This window comes from Chanos chanos, chromosome 5 (genome assembly GCF_902362185.1).
Source record: "Chanos chanos chromosome 5, fChaCha1.1, whole genome shotgun sequence".
Taxonomy (NCBI): Eukaryota; Metazoa; Chordata; class Actinopteri; order Gonorynchiformes; family Chanidae; genus Chanos; species Chanos chanos.
The window spans coordinates 24,127,034-24,141,760 of record NC_044499.1 but is presented as its reverse complement, the minus strand read 5'-3'; the positions used below and the strand labels follow the sequence as shown (position 1 = coordinate 24,141,760).

At 41.5% G+C, this 14,727-nt stretch overlaps 2 protein-coding genes across 2 annotated transcripts; both read right to left on the bottom strand.

Annotated features, from left to right (window-relative positions):
- Positions 1–1,340: 1,340 nt before the first annotated feature.
- Positions 1,341–2,377, bottom strand: vcam1a (vascular cell adhesion molecule 1a). Its single transcript, XM_030774805.1, has 3 exons — positions 2,275–2,377; positions 1,931–2,185; positions 1,341–1,696 (listed from the first exon to the last, which is right to left on the bottom strand). Exons 1-3 carry the CDS (start codon positions 2,318–2,320, stop codon positions 1,341–1,343), a joined length of 657 nt encoding a protein of 218 aa, XP_030630665.1. The 5' UTR covers positions 2,321–2,377.
- Positions 2,378–6,118: 3,741 nt separating this feature from the next.
- cdc14aa (cell division cycle 14Aa) lies at positions 6,119–14,628 on the bottom strand. Its single transcript, XM_030774259.1, has 15 exons — positions 14,580–14,628; positions 14,195–14,285; positions 13,738–13,813; positions 12,551–12,643; positions 12,352–12,431; positions 11,481–11,547; positions 10,738–10,800; positions 10,385–10,472; positions 9,641–9,871; positions 9,238–9,376; positions 8,327–8,480; positions 7,900–7,994; positions 6,889–7,017; positions 6,411–6,804; positions 6,119–6,148 (listed from the first exon to the last, which is right to left on the bottom strand). Exons 1-15 carry the CDS (start codon positions 14,623–14,625, stop codon positions 6,119–6,121), a joined length of 1,776 nt encoding a protein of 591 aa, XP_030630119.1. The 5' UTR covers positions 14,626–14,628.
- Between the last annotated feature and the right edge of the window lie 99 nt (positions 14,629–14,727).

The following is a 14,727-nucleotide window of genomic DNA, read 5'->3' as shown; positions in this document are numbered from 1 at the left end:
CAAAAAGCTGTCCAGACCAGATACTCTTACCTTTTCAGGATGTATTCATATTCACTCATATAGGAACGCAAACGCCTCCTGTATAAGGTCAGCGGTCCAATCGTCACTTAAGATTAAGTTCGAAAATGTAGACACTTATAGTAACACATCTTTTGTCCTCTAGGTTCGAGTCTATATGCCTAGCGCCATGTCCAGAGGAGTAATGTCCGGCGACCCTCTCTTTGCTCGTCGTAAGAAGCGGACTAGCAGTGCTACAGCGGAAATCAGGGGTATGGACACCACAGCAGGAACAACAATTTTCGGCAAGTCAGGTGTGTTTGGGCTGGGATCTCTATGGTATGTCTCTACAAGTGCAGGGAGGAAAAATGCAGCATTAGCGTGCTATTAATTAGCCTACTTGAACCTCATACGTCGGCACAAATGAACATCAACACAAGTTGGTATTTAATTCTATAGTTGAAGACCTTTTACAGATGAATTAGTAGAGAACGATATTTTGGCCTACTGACAATATCAACATAAAGCTATTTCATTAACGATAAAATACGACTTGTAAACTCGTTGGATTTTGTGAGTTATGTAGGCTATAGTTTACCTTTTACGGTGACATTGATGCTGCTTATCTTGGAGCCAAAACTGTTATTGGCCACACAATGGTAAAGCCCAGAATCTCTTAACTGAATTGAAGGGATGTAAGTGGAAGCAACCGGTAGTTTCCTCCAAGTAACGTTTTTAAGTTCATCCAGATGTCTGATTATGACCACTGATAATGTCGGTCCACCATTCGCCTGGCATGATATCGTCAAATTGTCTCCCTCTCTGGGATCTGATTCTGAACTTAATGTGATTACAGGAGCATCAGGAGGACCTGCAAGTAGGCCTATATTATATAGCGTTCTGAGAAATGTATATGCATTTTAAAGAACACACACACACACACACACAAACAAACTCAAATTCTTTTTTCACTGACCTCGCACAGTGAGATTGACCGACGAGTTGTCATATCCAATTGCATTGCGCGCCACGCACAAATATTCGCCTGCGTGGAACCAGGAGGCGTTTTGTATTACCAACGTTCCGTTGAAAGTCTGAGTGGGTTGCACTTTGTTTTGTCCCGCTCTCATCCACACCACTTCGGGGTTAGGGTTTCCTTCTGCGTTGCACGTTAGCTCAAAATTGTGTCCAGTCTGTAGGTCTGCTTGACCGGTGACTGATGTGATGAGGTTTACTGGCGCGTCTGAAGATAAACTTTTGAAATTAGTGACAGTTGCAAAACTGCGAATGCTAACATGTAGGCCTATTACTATTGTTTATGAAGCTGCTACAAATAAAGCTGTTCAGTAGTTAATCAGCTGAGAAATATAAACAGTCAACATACAGGAAACAGTCAAACGACGACTAGATTCTCCGACAAGTCGGTTATTAGACTCAAGGCTGAGGTTTGCCCGGCATGTCAGTGTTTCCCCATTGTCTTGAACCGAAGTGTTCAGTTTGTAGACGGAGTATACGTTCCGAGTGTCCTCACTGTCACTTTTATTTAGATCTGTATATCTATGAAGAACTTTATTTCCAAGAAGCCATTCGATATCAACTTTGTAGTCACGAGCAACAGCCCGGAGAGAACAGTTGATGCTTTTCTCCTCACCCACACGCAAACCTTCGGTGCCCGATATCTCAGGACCCTCAGGAAATGCTGTAAAGCATTAAACGCATTACTCAGTAGCGACACGGGTGCAAGAATGTGCACTTGTGCTTTACATAATCATGCAGCATGTACCTAGTTTTATTTATTTGTTAAACTGTAACAATCAAGCTTCCCATATATATATATATATATATATATATGTACACACACACATACATACATACATACATATTTAGTGTAGTATATTATATCTAAGTAACTCGACACAAATAAAATACTCACGATACACTTTTATCTCTGCGCTCCCTTGCCCTTTTTCGTTCTGGCAGAAGGCCTTGCAGTATATTCGGATATTATGGCCTAAGGTCAGGTTGTTGATCACATATTCCTTGTCCTTCAGGTTGCCGAAGAGCGGAATGTCGGTTGCAGTTCCCCAGGTTAACTGATCATCTGGGCAGACCGTCTGCGTGCATGTCAACTTCAACGCGTCTCCAACATGTCTCACCGCTTTTTGTGGGCTCACCTTCACTCTAAAAGCTGAGAGAAGGGATAAAAGTTGTAAGTTAATCTGTATATAATGCCACTCTAGTTAAGTACTTTTAGCATTTCCAAATGCGCAGATTCACCTGTTGTCGGTACAATTAATATCCAAAACAGAGACACGGCTTGCATGTTTGGGGACTGGTAGTGTTAAGAACTGCCGTTCCTAAAGCTGTTAGGATATATCAAGTAGCTCCTGTTTGTTCAGTGAATACGTTGCAAAGCATTATGCGAATATAAATGCGGAGGATCGGGAATTTCCCGTTAGAGGTTGTCCGGCCAAAACAGCTGATTTGTAACGTCACTTTTTGGCTTGACGGGATATCGCTATCGAGAAATGTCGGCGCAAAATATCGATCCATTTAGTATTTTTATGAATTACCAAAAACTGTATGACTAAAAATGTAAGTACACAATCATGTATCCCTCTTTTCAAAGTCTCATTATTTCAAACGTCCCTGACAAAGTGTATTCTTTGAATCATTCAAAGGACGACGAATACCGTCCAGCCCGCGTTTCTTTACGTCAGATCTAAGCAGCCCACAAATTTGGAAAGCACTGGAAAATTAAGTTGTCCTCTTCATGATTTGATAATGATTTTTGGGAAGTTCATCGTTATCCTAATTGAAACTGAACCTCCACGCCAGACTGCAGTAGTACAACAAAATCTAAATGCGCGTTCTTGCTTTTAACGTAGTGGTGCAGGAGCAATCTTCGTTTTTTTTGTTTTGGGACACAAATCTAAGAGAACATTCAGTCAGACGGTATGAACAAATGCACGAGTTTGTTCTTTCACCGCTACGCCGCCAGATGTTACAGATGACACCCATCCTCACACACAAGCACACTACAGGCACTGTATCTAGAAAGAACTATACAGGACACAAAAATAGTGAGAAACCCGAACCTAGTGACACATAGGAAGAGACAGCCCAGGTCGCACCGGGTCTCTTGCCACTCTGAGCGGCTCAGAGCGGGCAGTGTAGGGTGGAAAGCTCCCCATGAATTTCCCTAAAGGCAAACGTGTCCTTTCGTAGTGAAACACATCACGTTATAATCACCCTCTTCTAGATCTCAGAAGTCCCGGTTGGCTCTTATTACACCACTTAAGCACCGTTGCCCCCTACCCTTGGATACGATTAAATAGCACGATTGATATCAGACTACTGAAGCTCTCATCGTATAGTTCTTGTTTAGATTGGTTCACAGAGAAATTACATCAGTTCTGAGGTCATTGCAATTTTAGTGACTATACAGTTATATATCATGTCATTATTACTCCATATGGTGGAATTACACCATATTTTACCAATGCCAATGTAAAACTTGTTTTGCTCACTCAGTAGGCTATGAATAAAAAAAGAGAAATTATTTAAAAAAGAAAAACGACCATCTTGTGATATGCCTGAGTATAAACTAACTTTTATATATTCAGAGTTACTTTTATATATTCAGCTTTATATTTATGTATTTCCTGTTTGGCCCCTCATTATGGACATATACGTATACATACATACATACATACGCATACGCACACGCACACACACACACACACATATATATATGAAGAAATTGAAGAATGGTTTACTGGGTTTCCTGGGCACTGAAATGCAGCTTGGCACTTTTCATGAGATCACTAACAATCTAATTTAAACATCTGTCAGGTCAATCTCCATGGAAACTTACAGAACATAATTGGCAGCACAGATTTCCACCTCATTCATCCCTCCAAGAGAACTGGTGACTGACACTTTAACTCTTAACCTACAGTGCAGTATCCTACCATATGAAAGTAAAAAAGTATATTCCACAAAGGAGCCTGACACATGGCAAATTAATGAATGTTTTTTATGCAGTTTTTTTCCCCTTGTGGCTTGCTTCCTTGATCTGATGCTTTGCCTCTTTTGGTCTGCTCCACCACAGTGGTCAGTCAAACATCCCTGTCCCTTTCTCCTAGTACAAGGAACATGGTTAACATCCTAAATGAACTGTGGAAACGCTCTTCTCGTTAGTCTTTCAAGCCATATTTTAATCACAATGTGTGAACTATCATTATTATGATATTGTGATATTAACCCTTTACCAAAGCATTACACTTCATTGTAAACCTCATTGTTATTTTCTTCATTGAATTGGATGTCTTTGTGTTTGAGGTAAACAAAAAATGCTACTCTAGTTAATCTTCCTCCTTCCATTCCTCTCTAATTTCTTGGTCCGATAAGCCTTGAAGTAGGGCCGGTCTGGGGACACATCCTGCTCTGCTCTGCTCTTTAACTGTAGTATAGTTTATACAATAACACTATGATAATGGAAAGAAAGAAAGACACCCACAGAATGTCTAAAAACAGTGCATGCTTTTGCAAAACCATTAACCCCCTCACTCCCCTACCTCTAAATCCAAACAACAGACTGTAGGTCAGAGCAAGCACAACTTTAGCTTTATACCTAATCCTTTTAAGCATACAGTATCAGAGGAATGTGATGAAAAGGGTCCGTTTTCATGTAAGAGACTGTGTGCTCAGTGACAGTGGCCCTGTGTATGAAACAACCACAGTCACAGAACAGAAAGAAAATGAAGTTGTACAGAGAGAATGGAGTTCTGTTTTGAAAATCAGAAAGTCACCTTTCAGTAGCCTTGGCGCCACAAGTGATGGGTGTGGGGGCGTGTGATAGTGTTCCAAAATAAACAGTTTTCTGGAGCTATTTGGCTGACTGCTAACAATGTTAACCTCTGTCAAACTTATGCAGGAAACTCCAGAGACATTTTAGTCATGTTTCTGACAATGTGGCTTTCTAATTATTTATCTCAAGATTTAATAAGGCCTAAGTGGCATCAGTTGACCATCCTTATATAAATCTATATCTTTATAACTATATCTATTTCTCTCTCACTCTGTATGTGAGTTTACACCACACACACACACACACACTATGAGAGAGATGATGGACAGGCCCTTGGAGAAGCCTTCAGCAGAAACACCATGGAGGCATGGCCAGCTGCTCATTGACGAGTGGCGTGTGAAGCTCATGGAAACCCATCAGCTGCAGGATAAGAGCATGAGTCTGGGGAAGGGAAGGGGAGTTTGCTGTGGCACTGTTGGGTAAACATCTCTGCCCAGTTCCCCAGACTCTGCAGAGCTATGGCTAGAGATGACCACCTCCAGCTGAGTGGACCAGGAGAGGGAGAGTGCAGAGGCTAGTCCAGGCTGCAGGTCTCTCTGCCACACTTATGGGTCGCTGTGACTCGATTGTTAAAAGAAAGCACCATTTCCAGGGCTCTCACCTCCTCTCCATCCCATGACATATAAAATGAAAAATGAGTATGATATTTTTTCCTTAAAAAGAATGAACCTCATACAATAACATAAAACTTTAATCAGTTGACATGAAATTAGCAATGTTTCTATAATGTTACAGTCACAAAACTGCCAGCTGAACACGTGAGTATATGGTATAAAAACTATAAGTTTTAGAAATGATATTTTATGTAAAATTACATGATTTTGTACCCTGACATACTGGAAAAAAGTGATATTAACAGTCTAATGCACTAGTGTGCACGAACACACACACACACACACACACACACACACACACATTGTTTTCACCTGCATACTGTAAGAAATAGGACGATTCCTTTAAATCAAAAATGTTCATTTCACTTTTATAGCTGTTAAGTGTTAAGCAAATACAGAGAATAAACATACTGATAAATAAATGTTTGAAAATGCATCAGAGGGAATGATATGACAGCCATGTGTTATGTGTGTTGGTTTGTGTATTTAAACAATGAACCATTGCTAACACACTTGAGGTGACACTGCTTTCAGAGTGTGCGGAACTGGATGTGATGTTATTCCACTGCAGAGAAACATGAAGATCTTCTTTTCCATGGTCAACTCTCAATGGTGTCAACGCATAACCACAGCCTTAGTACTGAATATACTCAGACTGAAGGGACTGGGGGGGGGGGAGAGAAACAAACATTTAAATTCAAATAAACAAACATTCCTTTACTATGAAGAAAGATGTCATCTCACCATGATCAGTCTTTCCTGTCACCATCAAAATGTTCCAGGACAAAGATAAATCATATTCATAGACAAAAAGAAAAAAAAGGGGGGGGGGTGTCAAGTATTGAATTAGGGAGTCAGAGCTCGGGTCAGAGGGGGAATTTGAAGCGGAAACAGGGGAGAAGCAGTAGGACTATTCATGTACTCACAGGGATAGAGCGGCTGAGGTAGCGACCTCTAAGCCTACTGAGCCCGGGACGACCTGGGCCTCTACGAGGACCCGACTGGCCGCCAGGGTTCTGGATGTAGCCGAGGCGTTTGATTGGCCTGCCTGTGCCACCGGGTATGGCTGTGGCAACCCCAGGGGAGCTGCCGCGGTTGTTGTCGTCTTCCTGGTGGTAGTTTGGGTTGGGAGGGTGTCGGGGGTCATTGTTAGGGTAGCAGAAACCAAACCTGGCCTGAGGACCTATGGGGTATGAGGGAGGACAAGTCGGAGAAGAGACAGACAAGGAGGAGGGAGGAGAGGCTGCGTCCATGCTATCCTCAGAGATGTCGTCGTCAGTGTAGAGATTGCCAAGAGAACGGGCTAAGCGGGGGTTGACACTGTATTGGGCACAGACGGTTGGGGTGGTGAGGGTAAGGTAAAACAATATTAAACATTCAGTACCAACATGATAGTACGCTCACCTCTTAAGGTTCCCAGCAGAAGAGGAAGGGCTACGCATAAGCCTCCGGGGTGCAGAGGTAGATGAAAGAGAGAGGGGAGCTTTGGAAGACTTGGGCTGAGGGATGGTACCCTGTATTAGATTTATCCCACTAGAGAATGATCACACAGCAAATCAATGCCACACCAAACTGTGTTACAATTACACCATCATAACATCTACTACTGTTTATATCTAGCACTGTCCATGTAGTATCTATCTCTAATACTGTCTATCTAATTCTGTTATTGCCTAGTACACTTTGCATCTGCACTATTCAGTTTATATCTGTTACAGTCTCTATTTAGCACTGTTTACCTAATTCTTCTGCTGTTACATATGCTGAGAATGTTTCTTGCCAGTTATTTGATGCATTTAGAAAAGAATCAGACAGTCTGGAAAAGTCTGTTTACGGCATATCTGTTACCGGATGGTATGCTATTTTTATGGTAATGTACACCAGTGCTTCTCAACTCCAGTCCTGAAGGCCTACTGTCCTGCACATCTTTGTATTAACTCTTCATTATCACAGTTAATTGAGCTAATCAAGGGCTTAATGATTAACTGATCAGTGGAATCAGGTGTGTCAGACCTGAGCTCAGACAAGTTCAAACAAAGACGTGCAGGACAGTGGGCCCCAGAACTGGAGTAGAGAACCACTGATGTACACCACTATGAAAGTCGGCAGAAATGTCTCAAGATCTCTTTAATTAGGTGCTCCGTTAGTCAGTGATCCTTGAACTCAGCGAGAGATACAGTCCTGACACTGACACACACACACAAACATATACACACACATTCACATGCACATACTCACACACACACACGTGCAGACATATGTACATGCATACATGCCCACACACACTCACGTGCAGACACATATACACACATACATGCACATATACATGTGCACACAGACACACACTCGCGCTCTCTCTCTCTCTCTCTCTCTCTCTCTCTCAATGTGTTTAGTTTTATTTGAAATGAGACATACCTGAATGTGTTGGGTGATCTAGGGTGGCGTTGACCTTTTAAAGCACGCAGTTTATCTCCCTGGGTCAATGCTCTGTTCTCTACTATACAGTCATTCTGCCACAGACAGGTAAGCAACATACAATACACTTAAAAACTCACCATACAACAGAGACACAATGTGCAGTCTAACAGCATGTTTCTCACACCCATCACATTAATGCACTTTACTCCAATATAAACTGAAGACAGCTGGACTGATGAACTGACTTGAATCAGAATGATTTTTATCACAAGATCACAACACATACACAGGACAGGACTGAACAGGACTCGACATGAGTGAAAAACAACAGGGCAGTGAGTCCGAAGGTCTGCATGTGGAAAAAAAACCCCACTCACAGTCTGGGCTATGTGGTACATCTGTGATATGTCTTTGGTGTGCTCACCTCATCCATGCTTTGGGAGATGCTGCCACTGACTGACATATCATCCATGCTGGAAATGAGACGGGACATGTCGCGCACCTGCTGTCTGCGCAGCTGCAGCTGCTTCTGCTTACAGCGATACATATCCCCCTGTACCCACAGACTATGCTGCTTTCTACAGAGAGAGAGAAAGAGAGACAGAGAGAGAGAGATGAGAAAGGAATAAACAGAAGGGGGAAGAAATAAGAAGTACAGGAGAGAGAGTCAGGGTAAAGAGAGAAACATGTTGTGGAATAAAATTGGAGAAAAAAGATGTTGTAAAAGAGGAGGAGAGAGGATGGACAGTGAGAGGAAAGAGTGCACAGAGAGAAGGTCAGAAAAGTAGAGAACTAATAAAAACCAATAATTCTGGGAATACGCTGTGTGATTCTCTAACCAAATGCCATGAGATCCATCACACTATGACCATTCTTCCTTAAAATCATAGGTGTGCAGCATGACAGGAGTCTGTGTTGTAACTGCAATTTCATGGAAAGTGTTTAACCACCATCAGACTGTGTGATCAGAGCCCTGAACACCTTTTACATGTCAGAACAGCAAGGTCTGTGCACAAGGGCTGTAAACTGCAGCAGTGGGAATCATTACATGCTGTTGATTCTCAAACACTGTGTGATATGCAGTGCTAACTTTCCCCACAGGATCCCCACAGCATCTTCCACATACACCTCTCACTTCATTTTCACACCAGTGCCTGTATTGTTTAAACCACAGTTTCTCACATCTGGTCCCAGTGGTCCAACTGTGTTTCATGCAAAAAACAATGGGTATTTCCCAGGTTAAAATCAGTCCACAGGTCAAAAAACACTAGGAATCCCAGACCTCAAGGACCAGAACTGAAGAATACCACACCCACATATCCTCACACAACTCACTCTTCCAGAAAGTTCTGCTGGGGCCCAATGACTGAGCCAGGTCTGCAGATCCTTATCCACGCGATTGCCTCCGGAGCGGTGAATCGGTAATGCTTCATCAGGTAACAGCCAATAAGAGTGCCTGTTCTGCCAAGGCCCGCTGCACACAAGAGGGAGGGGGAAAAATGAGAGTGAGGCTCCAACTTTTGCTGTCAAACTCCCAATGGCCCCCCACTAATCTCCTGTTGTGGAACTCCAGAATTCTTCCCCTTCCTCTTCCTCAGCTCTTATCACAGTCTACAGGAGGAAGTAAAATGGAGTTCAACATTTCAGATCTATGCTTACGCTCTTAGTCTTTCAGTTAATTAAGCAAGGTATAAGGGAAGGGTAGGGGGCTAATTTTGCAATATCTTAACACCATCACCTTTGCAGTGTACAGCCACCGCTCCCTCAGCACTTTCGCAGATGTGGAGGAAGCGTCGCGTAATTAAGTCACTGGGCGTGGTGCCGTCCACAAAGAACAGGTCGTGGTGCTCGAAGCCAGCGTCAGTGAAACGTCGACCTTCATAAATCTTCCTGTTGAGCCGCACAATGTCAGTAACGTTGTGCTGGCGGAAGTATGGAAAGTACGCCTCAGGGGCATGAAAAGGATAACCTGAGGGGTCGGAGGAGAGAAATGAGAGACATGAAATTTGCACAAAGGTAAAGAGGTCGTTTGTTCAGCTGGGACTGAAGGAACTTAGCAACCAAATCTGGATTTGAAATCTGGATATTCTAAAAATAGTTAACCTTCACTCCAAAGAGTCATGTTCAAATACTGCTTTATAAAATATCTTTTCAGATTTATTCCTCTTTCCACTTCAAAAAGGGTGGATGTAGATATAACACTGTGCGATACATGGAACAACATGTTCACATCTAACTGAACAACATGACAGTGACACATAGTAATACACAGTAACAACAGTGTATTGTTTTTATACTGGATACTGTACATACTTTTATATCTTACGTAGATTAAGATAGATTATACACAGAGAAAGCCACATAGATTATACACAGAGAAAGGCACATTGTTATATGGCTGACTCTGAGAACAAGCTGACTCTCCGAGCAAAAATGAGACACAGCCTTTGACGTGATGTGCAGTCGAACATCCCAAACTCACCATTTTCTACTTTGCTCTTGGGATGCGGACCACTGAAGGCCAAGAGCTTCCCTGGTACAATCCAGTTCAAGTCACCATTTTCTACACGCTAGATTAAGGGTGAAAAATCATATGAATGTTAGTATCTCTGTCAACTTGTTAATTTGCATGAAATTGGACGTATATCCAAACAATCTCTTCATATCTGGTTTTGATTATTCATTATTATTGATTACTGTGTGGACATTTCTAATTAAATTTGTAGTCTGTGAAGAAAACAGTATTATTAACTGTTGTAGGACAGGCCAAATTATTGAAATAAATACACAACAAGTCTGAGTGACCTGTCTCTATTCAAATGAGCAGACTTTTACCTCATAGTGTTCATACTCTTCAACATCAAAGGTTTCAAAATTAAAGAAACCATGTTGCAGGGCCTGAAATACAAGGTACAATCAGACTCATACACCTAAGAATTTTCCCAAAGACACAACACCTGGCAGAAATCATGTGACATGTGTGATTGGAAATCGTGTTTCATTTGATGCTCTGAATAGTTCTGCGGTAACACCTGATATCAGGTGGATCATCTAACAGGAGAATGTCTTAGGTCACAGAGAACAGAGTGGGAATATTAACACAAAATACTCATCTTTTTCAGTGATGGATCTAACCAGTCACACTAATGCTTAAGAGAATGAGCAGAAGACAAAACTACCACACAATTAATCTTAGATTTATCACAGTACATGATAAACTAAGTCCTTTATTCCCTTGGAAAGTTCCAGTCACTGATTTATCTGTTATCCTTGTTCTTTTCTAACTCTCTGATCCAGCTTTGTTTGTGCTCTGCGGATTTTGCTTTTGTAATTCCTGTGTTCTGGCTCCCATCAGCAGCCTTTCCCATGCCATGACAGGAAAGACAGATAATTGGACTAAAAGGATTTTGTGCTAAAGGGCCAGTCATTGAAGCACAGTCAACTGACCCCTGAGATAACGCAGCGCTAAATCTCAAAACATCACCGAGATGTAAAAAGATTGAAACTGTGGCGACAGCAGAGATGAGCAAACTGTCTGATCAGAACAAATCTTGGCTAGTGTTCCTCTACACACTTACCTTGCGAATCCCCTGTAAACAATCGAGAATGGTCAGATTATACGTGCATTCCCCAAACGCTGCATCTCTGAGAACACAATGAAAATTGCACATTATTTATTTAATTCATATATATTCAAATACATATAAATTTATATATATGTTTATATGCATCTATGTACATATATACACACACTGATGAGCCAAAATATTGTGACCACCTTCCTAATATGCAATTGGTCCTCCGTGCACCGTCAAAAAAACCTCTACACGACCCCTGAAGGTGTCCTGCGGTATCTGGCACCAAAACATTAGCAGCAGATCCTTCAAGTTCTAATCTTGGCAATGGTATTTTCTGATGGCAGTGGCCTCTTTAAGCAGGATAATGCACCCTGCCACAATGCACACATTGTTCTGGAATGGTTTGAGGAACATGATGAAGTATTCAAGGTGCTGCCCTGGCCTCCAAATTCTCCAGATCTCAATCTGATTGAACATCTGTGGGATGTGCTGGACTGACAAGTCCGATCCACGGCAGCTTCACCTCACAGCTTACAGGATTTGAAGGATCTGCTGCTAATGTTTTGCAACCAGCTACCACAGGACACCTTCACGGGGCTTGTAAAGTCCCTGCGGGTCGGTGCTGTTTTTGTGACACACGGAGGACCAACAACATATTATCCAGGTAGTCACAATGTTTTGGCTCATCGGTGTATATAAGTAAAACAAATTGCAACCAACATTGCAATTAGTGCCTGGCTCAGAACAGATACACTACTCCAGTCAGTTGGTGAGGTATCCATTTTGCACTCACTGATCCGATTAATGAGGTGCTTAGTGCACTATGATTCTGGAAGCATCGAGAACAGATTAAATGAATCGGGCACTTTACCTGAAGGGCAAATATGACACATTGGTTCTAGAGATCAGAGCCCTGTATACCTCTTCTGGAGTTCTCTTTAAGTAGATTACCTGGAACACAGCCAGCGACACTCATATCAACTGTGGCTGTCAGAAAACATTTCTGGATGGAGGGACAAATACACAAACAGATGGGAACGGGTGGGCGAAAAACAGAGAGCTGTACTCACTGCATAGGCACCAATTAAGAAGGCGGCATTGGCTCTTTTGCACTGGTCATAGCATGTGTAGTGGATGATGCGTTTTCTGGACAGTGTGAAGGACTATAAGAAACAGAACAGAACTGTCAGGTTCAAAAGGCTGAAATGAAAGACTGATTATCAATCAGTTTCATTATCTCAGTTTCAAACTCGTCTGATTTACACACATTAATAAATGTGTGAAATAATACCAAAATAAAGAGGTAAAGGGGGCAACAGTGAATTGCAAACTTCCCTGCGCATTTAGTTCTTATGAATCCTTTACTGGAAGGCTTAGTTAATACGTAATGAATTTTAAATGTAATTGTATCATGTACATCGCAGCAATTTAACAAAATATTTCATTTAGTTTCTGACTTGATCAAATTTAAACGACACAAGCCACACTCTTGAGTTTGATGGTAATGCAAACATACGCTTATTGGTCAAAAACAATGCAACTCTGGGCTGGTTATCTGGACACACATTAACTCTTATCTTGGACTAAAAAGCTTTTAATCACTGTGAAATTCCCGTTAACAGCTAACAATAGTCTGTGCTTTTTGTCCGTCATTGTGAGACAGTCAACTTGACACGCAAAGTTCAACTCAGGAAAGTCATTTCGAAACTTGGCAAGAATAAGCTTTCACTTCAGAGAGGATTTTAATCCCTTCCTAAAATAAATTTTTGTCATATTCATGGCTGACATCGTGCCGGAGAAAGAGCGCTCTCTTGTGGACGGTGTTGATTATAGTTCATTATATGATAAACACATGTTAGGCTGAATATAACCTTGGATGGTCATGTAACGAATGGATAAACCGAGCTCATGTCCCTTAAGACCAACGGACATGTCCGAGTCAGTATGAGCCTCAAACAATGCAAGAGTAAATATGTCCATTTATAAACTGTGCATTGCTTGGTTTGTATTCTGCCTTTCTTGGGGGTCGCTTTGAATAAAGTGTCTATGCTATAGGCTATTTATAAATGTAGATGTGAATGAAAATGTAAAAGAGAGATCGTCAGTTCCACATCTACACAGGGGACATTTTGGTTGCACAGAACTCTCCCTAAGGTTACTACTAGCACCTTATTTTCAAGGTTACAGAGGTACTGATGAGGTTGACGGGCTCACTCAGAAATCCCTGAGGGAGGACAGGTACCGATCGTTGCCTTACCTTCAGCTTTTTATTGAGTTTACAGCAGTACCTGTATAACATTGCCAGATTGAGAGGTCCAAAATCTGCATAGAAACTGAGACAGACAAATATCGTCACACAAAAGTTAAGCAAGAAACAACACTGAATTAATGTACTGTAGGCTAGCAATAATCTGGGGAACTGTGCTTTGTGTATGTCATTTTGTAAAAGAACATGCCCGCGTTCTTTGAGTTCTAGAAGGTCAAGACGATTGTCACACCTGAGACCTATTTGTGACGCATGACATAAGTTAGCTGTTCTTTTCAAATCGGAACACTTGTAATCAAACTCTGTCTTTATCGGTATTTGCAAAGCATCTGATTTCGCTGTGAAATTTTTGTAAGACAGGTTATGAACCAGTTGCTAACATTTAAAGGAGGCTATTAAGCGGTGCATTTCCGTAGTCCGGTTTTCTTTCATACAGAGAAAAACTTACTTTTCATAGATAAATTCATCGTCGGTGCAGAAGTAGTGTGCGTTTGCCGTGCTTTTCGGTTTGCCTCTGAGAGTGGCAAAATACAACCGATCTATTGGGGAAATGAAAATAAATTAACGTTATTTTATATGGAACATTGATCCCTCATCACTAAATAGGCTAGCAGTTATACCTGATCGACACCTGACAAAATATTTTAGCCTCTTTTGTTGATCTACGTTTGGTAAAATAATTAAACTAGATATGAACTATCATTTTTATAAATTTTACATTAGCTACAGTTTACAGTGGTTTGCAGCAGATTTGCTTATGGCCTAAGACACGTACACAGGTATACTAATACCGACTAGGGGATATTATTAGCTAACTTGTACTAATAAGTTACCTTTTATAAACTCAGTGGCTCCAAGTGGATCAGTGTCATCAGCCATCTCATTTACGAACTCTTGACACTTTTAAACGATTAAATGTTTGTACAAGCTTTGATTTGCCTGTGGAGGTTGTTAACAATTTTGAATAAGAAAGAAAAAGAA

Coding starts and splice junctions, on each gene's coding strand:
- vcam1a (XM_030774805.1), bottom strand. CDS start 2,320: ATGCAAGCCGTGTCTCTGTTTTGGATATTAATTGTACCGACAACAG. Junction 2,186..2,274: donor ATTAATTGTACCGACAACAG/GTGAATCTGCGC, acceptor CCCTTCTCTCAG/CTTTTAGAGTGAAGGTGAGC. Junction 1,697..1,930: donor CGCAGAGATAAAAGTGTATC/GTGAGTATTTTA, acceptor AATGCTTTACAG/CATTTCCTGAGGGTCCTGAG.
- cdc14aa (XM_030774259.1), bottom strand. CDS start 14,625: ATGGCTGATGACACTGATCCACTTGGAGCCACTGAGTTTATAAAAG. Junction 12,644..13,737: donor AACTCAATAAAAAGCTGAAG/GTAAGGCAACGA, acceptor TGTTTCTTATAG/TCCTTCACACTGTCCAGAAA. Junction 12,432..12,550: donor TCTTAATTGGTGCCTATGCA/GTGAGTACAGCT, acceptor GCTGTGTTCCAG/GTAATCTACTTAAAGAGAAC.